This window comes from Phocoena sinus, chromosome 2 (genome assembly GCF_008692025.1).
Source record: "Phocoena sinus isolate mPhoSin1 chromosome 2, mPhoSin1.pri, whole genome shotgun sequence".
In the NCBI taxonomy this organism is placed as follows: Eukaryota; Metazoa; Chordata; class Mammalia; order Artiodactyla; family Phocoenidae; genus Phocoena; species Phocoena sinus.
The window spans coordinates 92276387-92296329 of NC_045764.1; the positions used below are offsets into that span (position 1 = coordinate 92276387).

Below are 19943 nucleotides of genomic sequence, written 5' to 3' on the forward strand. Positions count from 1 at the left end.
AAACTCCCAGTCCATCTCTTTCCCCCAACCCGACCGCCCCCTTGGCAACCGCAAGTCTGATCTCTGTCTGTAGGTCTATTTCTGTTTTGTAGATAAGTTCATTTGTGCCATATTTTAGATTCCACATATAAGTGATATCATATGGTATTTGTCTTTCTCTTTCTGACATACTTCACTTAGTATAATAATGTCTAGTTGCATCCATGTTGCTGCAAATGGCATTATTTCATTCTTTTTATGGCTTAGTAGTATTCCATTATATATATGTACCATATCTTCTTTATCCATTCATCTGTCAATGGACATTTAGGTTGTTTCCATGTTTTGGCTATTGTGAATAGTGGTGCTATTAACATAGGGGTGCATGTATCTTTTTGAATTATGATTTTGTCCAGGAATATGCCCAGGAGTAGGATTGCTAGTCATATGGTAATTCTACTTTTAGTTTTTTGAGTAACTGCCATACTGTTTTCCATAGTGGCTGTACCAACTTACGTTCCCACCAACAGTATAGGAGGTATACCTTTTCTCCATACCCTCTCCAGCGTTTGTTATTTGTAGGCTTTTTGATGATGGCCATTCTGACTGGTGTGAGGTGATACCTCATCATAGTTTTAATTTGCATTTCTCTAATAATTAGTGATATTGAGCATCTTTTCACGTGCCTATTGGCCATCTGTATGTTTTCTTTGGAGAAATGTCTGTTAAGGTCTTCTGCCTATCTTTCAGTTGGGTTGGGTTTTTTTTGTTGTTGAGTTGTATGAGCTGTTTGTGTATTTTGGAGATTAAGCCCTTGTCTGTCACATCATTTGCAAATGTTTTCTACAATTTCCTAGGTTGTCCTTTTGCTTTCATTTTTATTTTAATGATTCCTTTGTTGTGCAAAAGCTTGTAAATTTGATTAGGTCCCATTTGTTTATTTTTGTTTTTATTTCTATTGCCTTGGGAGACTGATCTAAGAAAACATTGGTACAATTTATGTCAGAAAATGTTTTGCCTATGCTCTCTTCTAGGAGTTTTATGCTGTCATGTCTTATGTTTAAGTCTATAAGCCATTTTGAGTTTGTTTTTGTGCATGCTGTGAGGTTGTGTTCTAACTTCGTCAAATTTACAAGCAGCTGTCCAACTTTCCCAGCAACATTTGCTGAAGAGACTTTTTCCTGTTTTATATTCTTGCCTCCTTTTTCGAAGATTAATTGACTATAGGTGTGTGGGTTTATTTCTGGGCTCTCTATTCTGTTCCATTGATCTGTATGTCTATTTTTGTACCAATACCGCACTGTTTTGTTTATTGTAGCTTTGTAGTATTGTCTAAAGTCTGGGAGAGTTATGCCTCCTGCTTTGTTTTCTCCCCCCCCCGTCAGGATTGCTTTGGCAATATGGTTTATATGGTTCCATATAAATTTTTTGATTATTCTAGTTTTGTGAAAAATGTCATGGATAATTTGATAAGGATTGCATTAAATCTGTAGATTCCTTTGGGTAGCATAGCCATTTTAACAATATTAATTCTTCCAGTCCAAGAGCATGGTATATCTTTCCATTTCTTTGAATCCTCTAATTTCGTTTATTAATGTTTTATAGTTCTCAGTGTATAAGTCTTTCACCTCCTTGGTCAGGTTTATTCCTAGGTATTTTGTGTATGTGTGTGTGTGTGTGTGTGTGTGATTTTAAAAGGTATTTTTTTTTACATTCCCTTTCTGATATTTCATTGTTAGTGTAAAGAAATGCAATCAATTTCTGAATGTTAATCTTGTATATCCTGCTACTTGGCTAAATTCATTTATTAGATCTAGTAGTTTTTGGGTGGAGTCCTTAGGGTTTTCTATATACAGTATCATGTCATCTGCATATAGTGACAATTTCACCTCTTCCCTTCCAATTCGGATACCTTTTATTTCTTTTTCTTGTCTAACTGTTGTGGCTAGGACTCCCAATACTATGTCAAATAGAAGTGGTGAGGGTGGGCATCCTTGTCTTGTTTCAGATTTTAGCGGGAAGACTTTCGGCTTTTCACCATTGAGTATTATATTGGCTGTGGGTTTGTCATAAATGGCTTTTATTATGTGAGATGTGTTCCCTCTTTACCCACTTTGGTGAGAGTTTTTATCATGAATCGATGTTGAGTTTTTTCAAATGCTTTTTCTGCATCTATTGAGATGATCATGTGGTTTTTGACTTTTATTTATGTGGTGTATCACATTGATTGATTTGTGTATGTTGAGCCATCCTTGTGAACTTGGGATGAATCCCACCTTGGTTGTGGTGTATGACCTTTTTTATGTGTTGTTGGATTTGTTTTGCTAATATTTTGTTGAGAATTTTTGCATCTATATTCATCAAAGATAATGGCATGTAATTTTCTTTTTTGGTGTTATCTTTGTCTGGTTTTGGTATCATGGTGATGGTGGCTTCATAGAATGTCTTTGAGAGTGTTCCCTCATCTTCAGTCTTTTGGAAGAGTTTGAAAATAATCAATATAAGTTCTTTGTGTGTTTGGTAGAATTTGCTCATGAAGCCATCTGGTCTTGGACTTTTTTTTTTTTAATATAAATTTATTTATTTATTTTTGGCTGTGTTGGGTCTTCGTTGCTACACACAGGATTTCTCTAGTTGTGGTGAGTGGGGGCTACTCTTCATTGCAGTGTGCGGGCTTCTTATTGTGGTGGCTTCTCTTGTTGTGGAGCATAGGCTCTAGGCACATGGGCTTCAGTAGTTGTGGCACGTGGGCTCTAGAGCACAGGCCCAGTAGTTGTGGCACACAGGCTTAGTTGCTCTGCGGCATGTGGGATCTTCCTGGACCAGGGCTTGAACCCATGTCCGACGTATTGGCAGGCGGATCATTAACCTCTGCACCACCAGGGAAGTCCCTGGTCTTGGACTTTTGTTTGTAGGGAGCTTTTTTTTTAATTACAGATTCGATTTTACTTTTAGTGATCAGTCCATTCAAATCATTTATTTCTTCTTGATTCCCTTTTGATGGGCTGTATATTTCTAGAAAGTTGTCCATTTCTTCTAGGCTGTCAAATTGTTGGCATATAATTGTGCATGGTATTCTCTTATGGTGTTTCGTATTTCTCTGGTATCAGTTAAGATTTCTCCTTTTTCATTTCTTATTTTGTTTATTTGGGTTCTCTCTCTTTTCTTGGTGAGCCTGGCCAGAGGTTTAGCAATTTCGTTTACCCTTTCAAAGAACCAGCTCTTGGTTTATTGGCTTTTTCTGTTGTTTTTTAAATCTCAACTTTATTTATTTCTTCCGTGATTTTTATTATTTCCTTCCTTCTGCTGACTTTAGGTTTTGTTTGTTCTTCTTTTTCTAATCCTTTTAGGTGGTAGTTTAGGTTGTTTATTTGAGATTTTTTTCTTTTTGTGAGGCAGGCCTGTGTCACTATGAACTTCCCTCTAAGAACTGCTTTTGCAGTATCCCATAGATTTTGTATGGCTGTGTTTTCATTGTCATTTGTCTCAGGTATTTTTTTAATTTCCTTTTTGATTTCTTCATTGACCCATTTTTTTTTAGTAACATGTTGTTCAGTCTCCATGTAGTCATTTTTTTTTCTCATTTCTTTTCCCATGGTTGATTCCTAGTTTCAGGTCATTGTGGTCAGAGAAGATGCATGAAATAACTTCTGTACTCTTAAATTCATTGAGGTTAGTTTTGTGCCTTAGTATGTGGTCAGTCCTAGAGAATGTTCCATGTGCACTTGAAAAGAATGTGTATTCTGTTTTTTTGGGACGTAATGTGCTGTAAATATCAATTAAGTCTAACTGTTCTATTGTATCATTTAGGATCTCTGTTGCCTTATTGATTTTCTTCTAGACGATCTGTCCATTGATGTGAGTGAGGTGTTAAAGTTTCCTACTATTACTGTATTCCCATCAATTTATGTCTGTTAGTATTTGTTTTATGTATTTGGGTGCTCCTATATTACGTGCATATATGTTGATGAGTATAAAATCCTCTTGTATTGATCTTTTTATCAATACATAGTGCCCTTCTTTATCTTTCTTTATAGCCTTTGTTTTAAAGTCTTTGTTTTCTGATATGAGTATTGCAACTCCCGTTTTCTTGTCATTTCTATTTGCATGAAATATCTTTTTCCATCCCCTCACTTTCAGTCTATGTGTGCCTTTTGCCCTAGGGTGGGTCTCTTATAGGCAGCATATTGTAGCCTCTTGTATTTTTAATCCAGTCTGCCATTTTATGTCTTTTGATTGGAGCATTCAGTCCATTGAATCCCCTCACTTTCAGTCTATGTGTGCCTTTTGCCCTAGGGTGGGTCTCTTATAGGCAGCATATTGTAGCCTCTTGTATTTTTAATCCAGTCTGCCATTTTATGTCTTTTGATTGGAGCATTCAGTCCATTGACATTTAAGGTAATTATTGATGCACACATACTTATTGCCATTTGAAACCTTGTTTTCCAGTTGATTGTTTCTTCTTTGTTCCTTTCTTTTTGTTTTTCTTTTTGTGGTTTATTTCCTTTTATTTTATGGTTGTGTTCTCTTCTTTTTGGTTTTTGTGAATCTATTGTGTGTTTTTAATTTGTAGTTGCCCTGTTTTTCAAGTATGTTAACCCCTTCCTATATCTGCTTGCTTTAGACTGGTAGTCATATGGGCTCAAACATATGCTTAAAAAAAAAAAATCTGCATTTTCTTACTCTCCTTCCCCACATTTTATGATTTTGATGTCCTTTTTTACATCTTCATGTTTATCCTTTTGCTGTTCTTTGTGTTTATCATCGCTTTCACAAATAGGTTTTTTTTTGATCTATATACTGGCTAATTTAAGTGATTTACTTTCCAGTTGTGATTTCCTCCTTCCTATATCTTTCTGTTCCTTTTCTATTTAGAGAAGACCTTTCAATATTTCTTTTAGGATAGGTTTAGTATTGCTGTATTCTTTTAGTTTTTGCTTGCCTGAGAAATTCTTTATTTCTCCTCCTATTTTAAATGATAATCTTGCTGGGTAGAGTATTCTAGGTCACATGTTTTTCCCTTTCAAGACTTTGAATATATTTTGCCACTCCCTTCTGGCCTGCAGTGTTTCTGTAGAGAAATCAGCTGATAGCCATATGGGTGTTCCCTTGTAATTAACTCTTTGTTTTTCTCTTGCTGCCATTAGAATCCTCTCTTTATCTTTAATTTTTGCCATTTTTATTATAATATGTCTTAGTGTAGGTCTGTTTGGGTTCATCTTGTTTGGGACCCTCTGTGCTTCCTGTATCTGGATATCTGTTTCCTTTAGATTTGGGAAATTTTCAGCCATAATTTCTTCAAATACATTTTCAATCCCCTTTTCTCTTTCTTCTCCTTCTGGAATCTCTATTATGCATAGACTGACCCACTTTATATTAGCCCATAGGTCTCTTGTATTGCTTTCATTTTTTTTTTTAATTCTGCTTTTTGTCTGCTGTTTTGATTGGGTAGTTTCCATTATTCTATCTTCCAGATCACTTGTCCTTTCTTCTGCATTATTCATTCTGCTATTCAATGCCTTTAGCTCAGCTTTCATCACAGCAAATTAATTTTCTAATTTTTCTTGGCTCCTCCTTTTAGTTTCTAGTTCCTTTTTACAGTAATCTGCATTTTTGTCGATAGCCTTTCTTAATTCCTTCAGTATTTTCATTGCTTCCTTTTTGAACTCCGTGTCTATTAGACTGAAAAGGTCCGTTTCATTGTTTGTTCCTTCAGGGGACTTCTCTTGGTCTTTTGTTTTTGTTTTTGTTTTTTTTCGGTACGCGGGCCTCTCACTGTTGTGGCCTCTCCCGTTGCGGGGCACAGGCTCTGGACGCGCAGGCTCAGCGGCCATGGCTCACGGGCCCAGCCGCTCCACGGCATGTGGGATCTTCCCGGACCAGGGCACGAACCCGTGTCCCCTGCATCGGCAGGCGGACCCTCAACCACTGCGCCACCAGGGAAGCCCATCTCTTGGTCTTTTAACTGGGTGTGGTTCCTCTGCTTCTTCATTTTGCTTTTATTTCTCTTACTCTGTGAGTTTAGGAGAAACAATTGTTTACCGTAGTCTTGGAAGGCTATTTATATGAGGAAGCATCCCTGAATAGCTTGTGGGGGGGTTAATATATTTTTGCGCGAGGGCTGTTTTTGGTTTGGATGCTTGCTGTCTCTTTCCTCAGCATGTGCTGGCCATTTCCCCTTGATAGCAGGTTTGCAGGTGCGGGGCCTGCCCACAGAAGTATGCTGCTTTTGATTCCTGTAAACTTCCTCTCCCTTTGTTCTCCTCTCCTTCCTTTCCCTTTCTTCCACCCTCCTTCCAGAGCAGCAGGGAAGGTGGAGAGGAGCAGCTCCAGATGATGACATAGGTTAGACAGCACTGTGCCTTCAGCATATCCCAGCCTGAAGTAGTTTAAATTCCACTCATAGCTGGAAAAATAGAGGTATGAAAGGCTTTACCTAGCAAGTTCCAAATACTTGGTCCAACAGGCAATTCCAGTTTTTCTTGGTCCACTCCCTTAGTACGTAGAGCAGTTACAAGGATGATGTCATCTGAACAAACAGTCCTGGTGATAATATGTCAATGATTTAACTAAGGGAAAACAAAAATGAAAAGAGAAGTTAGGTTTCACATTTAAGGAAGACATAGAGTTTTAAAATGGAAGTGAAGCTTGGCCTGACTTAGTTTTTCAATAACTCAAAGAAGATTAAATATTTAAAGTAATCTTGTAATAACTTTTAATGGAATATAATATGTAAAAATACTAGATCACTGTGCTGCACACCTGAAACTAATATAATGTTGTAAATCAACTATAATTCAATAAAAATAAATAAGCTAAAAACTTTTTAAAGTAGATGCTTCCTCAGAGATATTTATCTCAGCATTATTTATTTATTTGAAGTATAATTGATGTAGAATGTTGTGTTAGTTTCTAGTGTACAGCAAAGTGATTCAGATATATATATATATATATATATATATATATATATATAAATTCTTTTCCAGATTCTTTTCCATTATGGGTTAGTACAAGATATCGACTGTAGTTCCCTGTGCTGTACTGTAGGTCCTTATCTATTTTATATATAGTAGTGTGTATCTGTTAATCCCAGGCTCCCAATTTACCCTCCCCCTGCCCTTTCCCCTTTGGTAACCATAAGTTTGTTTTCTATCAGCATTTTTTTTTTTTTTTTTTTTTTTTGCGGTACGCGGGCCTCTCACTGTTGTGGCCTCTCCCGTTGCGGAGCACAGGCTCCGGACGCGCAGGCTCAGCGGCCATGGCTCACGGGCCCAGCCACTCCGCGGCATGTGGGATCTTCCCGGACCAGGGCACGAACCCGTGTCCCCTGCATCGGCAGGCAGGCTCTCAACCACTGTGCCACCAGGGAAGCCCTATCAGCATTATTTTTAATAGCAAGAAACGGGAAGCTATTTCAATGCCAACAGAAAGGAAATGGCAGGCTAAACTGATGCAAACTCACCTCAGAATAGTATGCAGCCATTAAAACTTGTGTTTTCAAATAATTTTTAGTGGTGTGAGGAGAAACTAATGGTGAAAAGTCTAGATGCAAAGTTGTTTAAATGCTTTGATCCCAATTTTATAAAGAAAAACTTATACCTGCAGAAAATGACTGGATGGAAGCATATCAAAATGTTCAAATTAGTCATTGTCCTGTATTAATGTGGTCCTGTGCAAGCTGCTTAACTTGTCATAAGCGCAGTTTTCTCTTCTATAAGCTAGGGATAAAAATACCTGCTCCAGCAACAGGGAGGGTGAAAGGATAAAGCCTATGTGTGAAATGCCTTATAAACTGTTGTTTGTAAGATTATTATCATTATTATTAGTATTCATCATAATCTGTTGTTTGGTGGTGTCTACAAGCGGTGGCGGTGGTGGTGGTGGTACTCATTGCTAGGAAATAATTATATATTCTGGACCATTTTTATAAGACTTGTGATAATAAATGTTTGATTCTTCTGACATTTCCATTTCTTGGTATTAAACATGAGGATAAACAAAAGAAACTGCTTAAAAAACATCATTTCCAGATTTAGGACAAATCGGAGTTGAAAGACTAACACTTGCTTTCCAGTCCCTTTCCTAGTGAAATGGTGGGTCAGGTATTATCAATCAAAAATACATTATGTAAAACCTTCCAACACATTATAAATTGAAATGTATTTAAATTCATAGCCCTGGATTTAAAAATCAGGAAATAAAACTGTTTCTCTTGCTGAACTCAAAAGTTGTATACTTCAGATATTTTTTTCACAACTCTGTGGTTTAAAACCCTAGCTCTGTGGTTTAAAACCCTAGTAATGCTCAAAGGAACAAAATGACCGTTAGAGTTAAATGCTCTTTTAAAAAATGTCCCAAACCACAGCAATGAATTAAACCTCTACACTCTCTGCACAGATGCCATTGTATGCACAAATATTTTAAAATCTCATTTAGCATTACACAAGCCATTTCTCTTTCTCATTTCTGGCTTGAGAATTTAAAAAATAATGCTCATAAAACACCCCAGATAGATGTGCCATATTGCTTTTTAGAGTGCTTACTTAATGATTGAATACCAACTAAAAAGTCTTAGATTTGTATATTTGTTATGATTCACAAAACCCGTTCCTGTAAACAGGCCTGTTGGAGGTTGATAGCCTCTTAAGCTCTGATTTAGGGTAGGTAGTGCTCTCACAGGACTAATAGAAATCCTAGGTTCTAATAAACGATTTAATCTATTCGAACCTTTGTTTTCTCATCTGTAAAATGGGGGGTAAAAATAGTACCTACCCCATAAGGAACTTAGGATTAAATAAGTTTATTCATATAAAGACTTTAGTACATAACAAGTTCTCAAACGTTAGGTATATTACTAAAATAATTAATGCCTTTTCCATTATTTCAAGCACAAATGTGACAGACAAAACCCAGACAGAATGCATGGGTGAATACCCAGGGGAGACGAGGTTTGCAGCTGGAATTTTGGATGTCTATCATTGAGTAATGTGCCTCTTCTAGTTTGTTTGTTTACTTGTTTTTTAGTTATGCTTAAGCTCGTCTTTGAGAGGATGGTGTTTGGGTATGTTGAGGGACTTTTCGTGGTCTTGAAGATATTTGTTCTTCCCCTGTCACAAATGACAATTTTCTTTTTAGCATCTTTATTGGAGTATAATTGCTTTACAATGGTGTGTTAGTTTCTGCTGTATAACAAAGTGAATCAGCTATACATATACATATATCCCCATATCTCTTCCCTCTTGTGTCTCCCTCCCTCCAACCCTCCCTATCCCACCCCTCTAGGTGGTCACAGAGCACCGAGCTGATCTCCCTGTGCTATGCGGCTGCTTCCCACTAGCTATCTATTTTACATTTGGTAGTGTATATATGTCCATGCCACTCTCTCGCTTCGTCCCAGCTTACCCTTCCCCCTCCCCATGTCCTCAAGTCCATTCTCTACATCTACATCTTTATGCCTGTCCTGCCCCTAGGTTCTTCAGAACCTTTTTTTTTTTTTTTTAGATTCCATATATGTGTGTTAGCATATGGCATTTGTTTTTCTCTGTCTGACTTACTTCACTCTGTATGACAGATTCTAGGTCCAACCACCTCACTACAAATAACTCAATTTCATTTCTTTTTATGGCTGGGTAATATTCCATTGTATGTATATGCCACATCTTTTTTATCCATTCATCTGTTGATGGACACTCAGGCTGCTTCCATGTCCTGGCTATTGTAAATAGAGCTGCAGTGAATACTCTGGTATATGTCTCTTTCTGAATTATGGTTTTCTCAGGATATATGCCCAGTAGTGGGATTGCTGTGTCATATGGTAGTTCTATTTTTAGTTTTTTAAGGAGCCTCCATACTGTTCTCCATAGTGGCTGTATCAATTTACATTCCCAGCAACAGTGCAAGAGGGCTCCCTTTTCTCCACACCCTCTCCAGCATTTATTGTTTGTAGATTTTTTGATGATGGCCATTCTGACTGGTGTAGGTGATACCTCATTGTGGTTTTGATTTGCATTTCTCTAATGATTAGTGATGTTGAGCATCCTTTCATGTGTTTATGGACAATCTGTGTATCTTTGGAGAAGTGTCTAGGTCTTCTGCCTATTTTTGGATTGGGTTGTTTGTTTTTTTGATATTGAGCTGCATGAGCTGCTTGTATATTTTGGAGATTAATCCTTTGTCAGTTGCTTCGTTTGCAAATACTTTCTCCCGTTCTGAGGGTTGTCTTTTCGTCTTGTTTATGGTTTCCTTAGCTGTGCAAAAGCTTTTAAGTTTCATTAGGTCCCATCACAAATGACAATTTTTTCTATGAAGTCAAAAAGAAATTTTCTAACCTAAGCAGTGGAAGAAGAAAGACGCTTTCTACATATAGCCTTGCATGAAAGCAGCTCCTTGACCTGGGCTGAGCACAGGAGCCACTTGGATGCAACCGAACCGTGGCCCTCAGCAAACAGGGACAAAGCAGTGTCAGGTCCCACCACCCACTCTGTCCAGCTGCTTAGAGTCCAAATGTCTGCCCCTTTTTTCATTGATGACTTGGCTGGAGACTCTTGGGAGCAGTCACCACTGGAGTTAGCAGCCCTCTCTGAGAACACAGGAAAAGGAGAGTGAGGTGGACCCGGGGACAAAACCCACGGGATGCTGGTGCAGTGGGCTCGCCGGCTCTGAACTGTAGGGGAGTCTTTTCTTGTTCCTTTGAATTCCTGTTACTGCAGATAACACCACAAAGTCTCTGGAACTTGTAGCTTTGGGAAAGCCTCTGAGGTGTCCAAAAAAAAAAAAGTAGTATCACAGTTGATCAGTGTCGTGCATGTGGCTGGGTGGGTAACCCGTTTCGGTGCATCCCACCTCAGGATCCACTCAGACTCTTCCTTTCAAGGTTGCTGGGTTTGAACCTCATCTCTTCATTCTCACTTTGTTCACATCAGATACTCTGTGTCCTGGCTGTTCTTAGTTCCCTCACCGCATGTGACACATGCCTGCCTGCCCGGGGGTGTGACTGAAGTATATCTGAGTTTCACAATCCCCCAGCGTAGCAATGCATTTGTTTTCCGTTTGGGGAGGGTGTCTTTTTGGCTACTCCATGCAGCTTGTGGGATCTTAGTTCCCCGAACAGAGGCTGAACCTGGGCCCTGGCAGTGAAAGCGCTAAGTCCTAACCACTGGTCCGCCAGGCAAGTCCCTCAATCCCCCAATGTAAAGACTCTTCTGGGCAATCAGCTGAGAGTGTCATGTATTAACTCATGTATCTGACAGGTCCTACTCGGGGTCCCAGAAGCTGGGCGCTATGTGGGACCCCAAGGCTATGGGGCTGAGCCTGGTATAAAAGCCTCCGGCCAGGAGGAAGAAGCTCCAGGCTCCCAGTCCTGCATGGCCACTCATGAGTTTGACCAGCAACAAGCCCCTTTTTTGGCTATCTTGGCAAGCCAGCCACTGCTGTTAACGTTGACTCTATGGGAAAGCGCCTGTCAGGTTTCAAACCAACACTTGGACCTAACCTTTTTGTGAGCCGTGCGCTGCAGGAAGCCTGGTGACATTGGCTGCTGACATCTCCCCAGTTGTCCCCCTTCCTCGGTGTCTCCCACAGGCCTCCTGGCACTGCCTCATCCAGGCGATGGGGTGTGGAAATCTAACTGCACATGGGATGGGAGTGATCTGGACTTGACTTCTAGCTTTGCTGTTGAATGGTTTCAGACTTAAGATCTCAGAGTGGCTGTAAAACTTAAATTTCTAAATTCATATGTGTATGTGAAATCCACACATTCTGCATACGCTCTGTAAGTGCTGGAGTTTCACAAAATGTGTGATGCTATCACTGTAGCTTTTATCAGTATTTCTAAGATTTGTGTGGAATTTCGTAAGAGATTATAAACATGAACCTTTCTGCTCCTAAGAATATTTACTAGGTGCCTGAAAAAGTTTTGAGATTTTTAAAAAATTAAGTTTCAATATGTTTTGAAAAATAGCATCTTCTCTCCCCAGCTTTTCTCCAGGGAGAATGGGGAGAGCTGGCCCCTTGTTGTTAGGGCAGCCCAGGGACCATGCAGGAGGACAGTTTGGAGAGCTCTTTTCCCTCACTTTGGAGGAAATAATTGGGCCATAGTGCCTTATGGAGGCACCCTGAAACTCCCCTTGGGCGCCTCATCTCTGAACAAACTGCCAACTGAAGCCCAGGTTTAAATATATCTGGAGACAGCACAAGACCTGTCTGACTGCCTGCATTCCATCTCCACTGAAACACTTACTGTGTGACCTTGGGCACGTTGCTTAGCCTCTCTGGTGCCTCGGTTTTCCCACCTGTAAAATGGGGGTAATGTTAGTATACACCAGGTAGATAGTGTATACTACACCAGAGTATTGTACTACACCAGGTAAATAATGAGAACAGTTGACTTTTGAACAACACAGGTTAGGAGTGCCAACCCTCTGAGGAGTCAAAAATCCACATATAGCATATGGTTAGCCCTCCATACCCACGTTTCCTCTGTATCCTCAGTACTTACACATCCACAGATTCAACCACCTGTGGACCATGTAGTACTGTAGTATTTACTACCAAAATAAATCCACATGTAAGTGGACCTGTGCAGTTCAAACCCATGTTGTTTAAGGGTCGACTGTACTTGGTGAATGCTGGGTGCTGTTATCTGATTTTTTTCACATTTACTCTAAATTTAAGGGACATATTTAAATGCTGTGTCTATTCTGGTGCTCTACAAGTTCATAGAAATGTAGAAACTTTAGATTTAAAAAATAAAAAGATCAAACGTTTAGAGTACAGCCTGCTAAGAGTGCTAAACAATTTCAGTTTTATCTACAGAGAAAAAATGAGTCTAAAGGGTGGCTTAACTTATTCTTAGAAAAATGGCAAAATGGTGTTGGATGGTTGGTAGTTCATTCTTTCCCTCTAACCCTGGAAATAAAATCATAGGTTCTGGGCTTCAATTTGATCAGTCAAGACATTTTAGAAACAAAAGAAATGGTTCAGGACCAAACAGACTGTAAGCTGCAGGAATGGGGAGTTGGAGAAAGTTGTGCATGTTTCTGCCCTGAGCCTCCTCCCAGGGCGAAGGATCATCTCCCTGGCAGGGCAGGGACAAAGCTCTGTCACCTCAAACAGGCATTTTCTTCCACCGCCCCCTCCCCCAGTTGCCGTTCACTGTCCCTGCCAAGTGTTCTCTGAAGGTGTTGGCGTTTCCACCTGTTGCTTGGTGATTAGTGAAAAGTATTCCAAAATACTCCCTCCTTATGTTCCCCTTGGTTGCAAAGGAAGGAGGGAGTTGTCTTTGCATCCCCCATCCCATTCCATCCATATAGGCATACATATACCTAAGTGTGTCCCTACATCCTGGAAAGGAAATCTTGGTGGGGAGGAAGGGAGGGGCTCTGACTGGCTTCAGCTAAATGATGTGCTGGTGGAGGTAGGGGGGAGCTATGTTAGGACACAGCCATTTCCCACAGAGAGCAGACTTTCCCCATAGCTCTACCTCTGGCTCCCTTGCCCCACGCCAGCCATGCCACTGAGCCAGTCCTATGCCCTGTAGCGCATCAGTTGGTCTCCTCAGCCCCCTGGATGAACATGCTCAGTGACATCTGCTAGGGCCACTGTGTGCAGGTTAAACAAACTGCACGAGGGCACCTGGGCAACGGGGCATATGGGGGTAAAATCCAGCGAGAGTCCTGCTCGCTAAGCTGTGAGCCCTGGCACAGGGCTGGGTCTGCCTAGAGGAAGGGGCATCTTTTTCCAATTTGCACAGAAAGCTAGGGATGACCCTGGTAATATCTAATCCGAGCCCTACCCTTAGCAGTCTGCATTGCTGCTCAATTCTTTGGCAATCATCTTCCATGGTCATGACTTCCAGGATCCCAAGGGAGCTGTAAAATGCCCCAGGGAGGCTTTTGGGGCCACACTGACTGCCAGTGATCAGGAAGGAGATGGTTCATCATTTCATTCACTACACTGGGTGCCCTTTGTGGGCAGGCATAGTGCTGGGTCCTGGGAATATACATCTGGCCATAGATATGGGCCTGTCTTCAAGGCCCACAAACAGAGAAGTGCAGCACCCACAGTGAGCACCACGATGGCCACAGGCTCAGGGTGCCTGGGGCCCACAGAGCAGGTGTCCCCAACATGCTAGAGGGACGGGGACGCTTCCCTAAAGGAGGTGGGCCTGAGCAGGGTCTTCCAGGATGCATAGGAGCTGGCTGAGTACTCCTCTCTGAGGTAGTATCTATTGTGCCAATGGAACCGTGACCGGGGATGGCTGTGCTGAGCTAAGGGCCACTTTGAGAAGGCCCAGCAGGTCTGCAAGATGTCTGCCTCTTTCACTAGGCTCCTTACACTGGGGGAAAAAATAGGTCTGTAGATTCTAAGCTTTGAAAATTCATTATTAGCAAAAGAGTACAATGCCAATCATTCTCTTTTTCTTGGGGGTTATATTCTAGGTTTTCAAATGATTATGTTACAAATTGGTAGCCCCAGGAAGCTTTCTGTCCTCTTGCTTTGTGACCACATGCTAAGTTTCTTTTCTTTTCCCCCTCTCCCAGATACTTACTGGAGCAAGATTTCCCAGGCATGAGGATTGGTCCAGAGCCCACCACCGACTCCTTCATCGCCGTGATGTATGGGGAGACTGAGGGCAGCACCCCAGGGAACGCTTTAGTCGTGGACCCCAAGAAGCCATTTCGAAAGCTTAGTCGCTTTGGAAATGCTTTCCTCAATCGGTAAGGACCAGCAAACTGCCATCTTTGGTCAGGTTGTTTAAACCTGTTCTTGGAATTCTTGCCCATTACACGTAAAGGTCCAAAACCAGAAGAACAGAGCATGTGTGTTCTGAAAGAGAGAAGTTATGAGAAAATTTACTATCATATTCAAATACTAGAAAAATTCTCTTAGGAAGTGATCATTTATACTTACTCTGGGTGACTTCAGAGGGCAAAGCTAAGGCCCAGGTTTGGACATTATGAGGCCACACAGTATAAGGAACAAACTTCTAATAATTTGAGCCTCACAGAAATAGATCAAGTTGCCTTGTGAGGTAGTGAGCTCCCTGTGGCTGGCAATGTTACACAGTAGCTGGATGACCGCATCTCAGGCATCGTGTGCTGGGGCCTCCTGCACAGAGAGCTGAGCCCAGAGGACCACTGAAGTTCTCCTGACACCCAGACTTAGTCTTGGTTTTCCAGGGCTGGTCATCCCACCTCCTTGGCTGTCCCTTTTGCTTCTCAGTCCCATGCTTTGAGCTGCTTCCTCATTCATTAGAGCAAAGAAATAAGCTGCCACCTTTTTCAAATTCCCATGTTATAAAGTCTGTATTCACAAGGGAAACACTAGAGAGAGTGGCTATTGGCTTCTTTTATTTTGGCAGATGATTTACTTCCCTAACAAATTTATTTTTTCTTAAATCCCAAGCATACAGCAGATGAGAGTGGAAAAGAAGCATTCAGGAAAGACTTTTGTTTTTTGTATTTTGGGTTTTTTTTTTTTTGATGTGGACCATTTTTTAAGTCTTTATTGAATTTTTTACAATACTGCTTCTGTATTATGTTTTAGTTTTTTGGTCACGAGGCTTGTAGGATCTTAACTCCCAGACCAGGGATTGAACCCGCATCCCCTGCATTGGAAGGCAAAGTCTTAACCGCTGGACTGCCAGGGAAGTCCCTCAGGAAAGATTTTGAATGGCAAAGTTCTTTATCTCAGAATTTAAAACCTACTGAAAATAACCCATGCTTTATATAATCGTGTTAATTGAATTCAGAATACATAGAAAAGTAATAGCAAATATTTATATGGCATTTACTATGTGTCTAAACTTTACTTGTAAATTAGCTCTAAATTCTCACAAAAACCCTGTGACATAGGTGCTACTATTATCCCGAACGTAGAGAGGAGGAATTGATGCAGAGAGAGGTTCATTTAAGTTCCACAGGACCACTCGGCTGATAACTGGCAGTGCTGGGATTGGAACCCAGGCCATCTGGCTAGAGTCCTGCTAGTGACTGCTGTACTGAGCTGCCCAATGGGAGGACGTTTGGACTGAGAATCACTGCCTACTGCCCTCTATCTAACATTTAAGGCTGTCCTCAATCTAGCCCGCCAACAATGATGATGAAGATGATAATGATTATGTCCTAAATTATAGATTAATAATTTCACATACACCCTCTTTTCAGGGCTAATAAGACAGATGACACTAGGGCCATTTTACAGATGAGAAAACTGAGAGCAAAGAAGTAAAATGACTTGCCCAAGAAGATGCAGAGACAGGTCTAGAATTCAGGCTCCCTCTTCCCTTTTACCTATTGCCCTGCACCTCATGAAGCACCAGCAAAGAAGAGTTCCTATCCTTCTAGCCACCTGGTGGCCATGTATACCTGAAGCTCGCGTCAGGGATGTACCACCTGGAAACTGATAGCATACTTAAGAGTAAACAGCCTGCTTAAGTTGTATCTACACAGCAGTGCTGCCGTTTCACTCGGCACTAGCACAAGGAAGAGGGTCAGTTAGCGTGGGGTGCCCAAATGTGTGTATGTAATTATAGCATCCCTGTGGGAACAGCAGCAGGCTTAGCTCTAAAGGCAGGCAAACTTCTTTCTACATAGCATACTTTCTGGCAATTAGGTCAAAATACAATACTTAGTAGGGAGGAGAACTGGTTGTCTGCTGTGGAGAACTTCCACCCCCCACCATACTGAGCAACCACCTGTCCCCACTACCCGTACGGGACAGGTCTCATTATTCTGGCCCTCCCATTACAGGCTGTGGGCTTGGGCATCTACCCCCCACTGGGGAGTCTTTAAAAGAGTTTAGTACTTCGCAAGATGGTACCAGCCTCGAAGCATTAAACAAACCAGTGGAGCTTAAGCCTCGATCTCTAAGGCTGGTTTCTAAGAAGGTAACGGGAGGTTTACAGTGCACTTCTGAGGAACGAAGACAAATTCCCAAAAAGACAGCTTTGAATGCTAGAAATTCCACACCTGAACAATAGAAAAAGAAAAGGACTTGAGTGTGGAACAAAGAGTTCTATGGAAAATAATGCGACATTCTGAGACTCCACCGTGCTGCTCTACTTTCTAGAGGAATTCCACAGGCAAGCCTGTCTCGGAGTTGCTCTGTGGGAATGTGGTTATTGAGGTTCCGAAGTCTCTTGTCAGAAGGCAGTTCCACCTCAGGGGTGGAACAACCCAGGGGAGGGACAACCCAGCAGCACACTGAGGGCACAAGCCCTGGGGGACAGCAGCGTGTTTTGGTCAGTTCAAGAAATGTCAGGAGTTGGCCTCTGACACTTCCCCCTGCAGCCTGCATTTGGATCGCATGTTAAATTTTTCCCTCAATCTACTTTTCTGAAAATGGTAATCTTTTTTTTTATTTAATCCAGATAGCTACAGACATCATTTTCAGTTTAGGATCTACAATTTAGGATTAAATTGTAGACTTCCACGGAAGAAATTATTAATCTCATTTACTTCTCTGTTTCTCTTTGAAAAATAACTTTAATTGCTGGCCCTAGGGCTTGAAATTTTGAAACTTCCTTTTGAGCTGAAGGAATCTAAACAGTACTTCCAATGCTCCTGTCATTTTAGCCAGGCCTGATGGTGGTGATGGTGTGATAAAAAACAAACCAATAATAAAACCAAGACCAAAAAACTCCACTGTCTTAAATTTGCATAATGATTTAGCAATAATAGAATATATATATGTATTTTTGGACTTACCGTTACCTCTATGTTTGTAACTGAATGAGGCTTCATTCAATAGACTTTTTTTGGACTGTGAATATTACATAGTCACTTAGTACCATTGGGATTTTTTAAAGAACTGATTTAATACAAGTAAACAGCATCGGTCGACACACATGCTGGCTCCACCAGATAATTTAGCCGCAGAAATTAAGGAAAATAGGCTCTTGCCAAGAATCACTCTTGATTCACTAGCAAAACTAATTTTTTTTTTTAAACATGAGAGATTAACTGGTTAGGGGTGGAGGGTGTTTTGTTTTGGGGTTTGTGGTGTGCTTATCCGTAATAAACTCCCTGAAGCCCTTTCCGTTAATCTTTAACCTCAGGATTTGTGGTGGCTCCTGGATCATCAAGCCATTGTTCTTTGTTGGCAGCTGCCTGCACAGCCCTGGTCCTGTCATCCCAGAAAACCAGCTTTTTCCCCTATGGTGGTTGGGAGAGGGAGGTTTGATTGAGAAAAGTCTGTGTTTAGGTCAAACTGCATGGAATTGCCAATATTCAACCATCTTTTTGCTTGTAAAAGTGGTAGTTCCTTAAGACTCAGTCTAAGGGGTAACCATGGGCTTTTCATTGTCTGGATGTGAAATGAAATTCCTCGTAGGCAGTAGAAGTTTCGATCAGGTCTTTGTGGTAGGACCATGTAATAATAATTGGTTATTACAGGTTAGTTGTCAAAGTCTTTTTGCATATTGGGTGCTATTCACTCTGCCAGTTTAGGGAGTTGTGTAATCTCTCTGATCTTACTCTTATCAGTAAAGTGAACTGGGGCAAAAACAGCTCCATACTCTCTTCCATTGTAAGCTTAGGTTTATTTGAACCTAAAGACAACCTGGGAGTCCTCAGGCTGGTAGAATTGCTCGGAGACTTGACCAAGGCCAAGAGGGGAGTGAGAAGGAAGATGGCCAAGAACCAGATCTTCTGCTTCCCAGTCACTGCTCCACCCTCCACCAATGGATTGAGAGCAGGTCACACAAAGGGGCCTCTTTGGTGGGGAATTCCAGGGCTATGGCATGTCACTCCTTTATTTTAGGATGTTGCCTTCTGTTGATAAAGATAAACAGCGGTGATTCAAATGCATGAAATGGCAGTAGCAGCCTAACAGTTAAGAGCCGGACTGGGGTCAGAACTGCCAGGTTCGCATCCCAGCTCCCTCACCTACCAGCTATGTGACTTGGCAAGTTATGGCATGTGACCCTTCTGTGCCCTTGTTGGGGAGGAAGAGATTTTCCTCCACCCTTCTGGGTTCTTCTGGCTGGTCCAAGAGTTAAGTTGACATGAGACAGATTACCAGAAGAAAATCAAACAAAAATTTAATTACGTGTATACATGGGAGAGATCCAGGAAAACCGAGTAACTAACTCCCCCAGATGGCTGAAGCCCTCACCTTAAATACCATCTTCAGTTAAAGACAAAAGAGGATGTTGGGGGTAGTGGTTTGGAACCTGTAAGGGGAAGAAGGCAGTTGACATGGAGCTGGAAAATAATGTTTGGTAAACAAATGTTTGCTGGGCCATGCAGAGACAATGGGACACAGAGAGGAGTTTTAACAAATGGACTTTGCGAGGTTCCCCCCATATACTCAGCTAGTTCATACTGTGTTTATCTCTGGTGACAGCTCCCTTCCTGGAACAGGTCCTCTGTCTACATTCCTTAGGCAGTGAGAGGGGAGGTCAAAGATTCTTCCTGAGTCTTTCTGGGCCTTAAAAATAGCCTAAATTAATCCTCATGCCAATGAGACACATTTTCGGGGTGGCCAGATTTGCTCCCCTCCACCCCAGTCTCATCCTTTGTAGAATGGAGGCACACAGCCCCACTGCTGAAGGTTGTGGCCGTGATTGAGTGCGTTAATGGAAAGTGCTTAGGACAGTGCCTGGCACACAGTAAGTGGTCAGTGGATGCTTGTGTCATTTGATCATTGCTGCAACTACTGGGTATCACTGCACTGGAAATCACATCACTATTAAGCTACTGCCTGGCTCTTTTAAAATGTTGATCATTGAATTGGAATGTTAGTGTTTGAAGGTGATTTTAGGAACTGAAATCCCCTTACCTCCTTGTCTTACTGTGCCGCAGGACTTCCAGCCACCTGCCTGAGACCTTATAGCCCAGACCATTCGTTTTCTCACCCCCTCTCTGCTACCCCTAAGCCTTCCTTGGTTGTGGGGTGACGGGGAATTCAGGTCCAATGTAGGGTTCGATCCCCTCCTCCTCTCCTTTTATCAAAAATAAAAT

The 19943-nt window shown here is 41.4% G+C and overlaps 1 protein-coding gene across 1 annotated transcript in view; it reads left to right on the plus strand.

Annotated features, from left to right (window-relative positions):
• The window catches only part of EHD4 (EH domain containing 4), an 89024-nt gene that overhangs the window by 17565 nt on the left and 51516 nt on the right, over positions 1–19943 (plus strand). The window contains exon 2 of the mRNA XM_032618095.1: positions 14520–14696. Coding sequence (XP_032473986.1) covers positions 14520–14696 — 177 coding nt within the window. The remainder of the gene's footprint in view (positions 1–14519; positions 14697–19943) is intronic.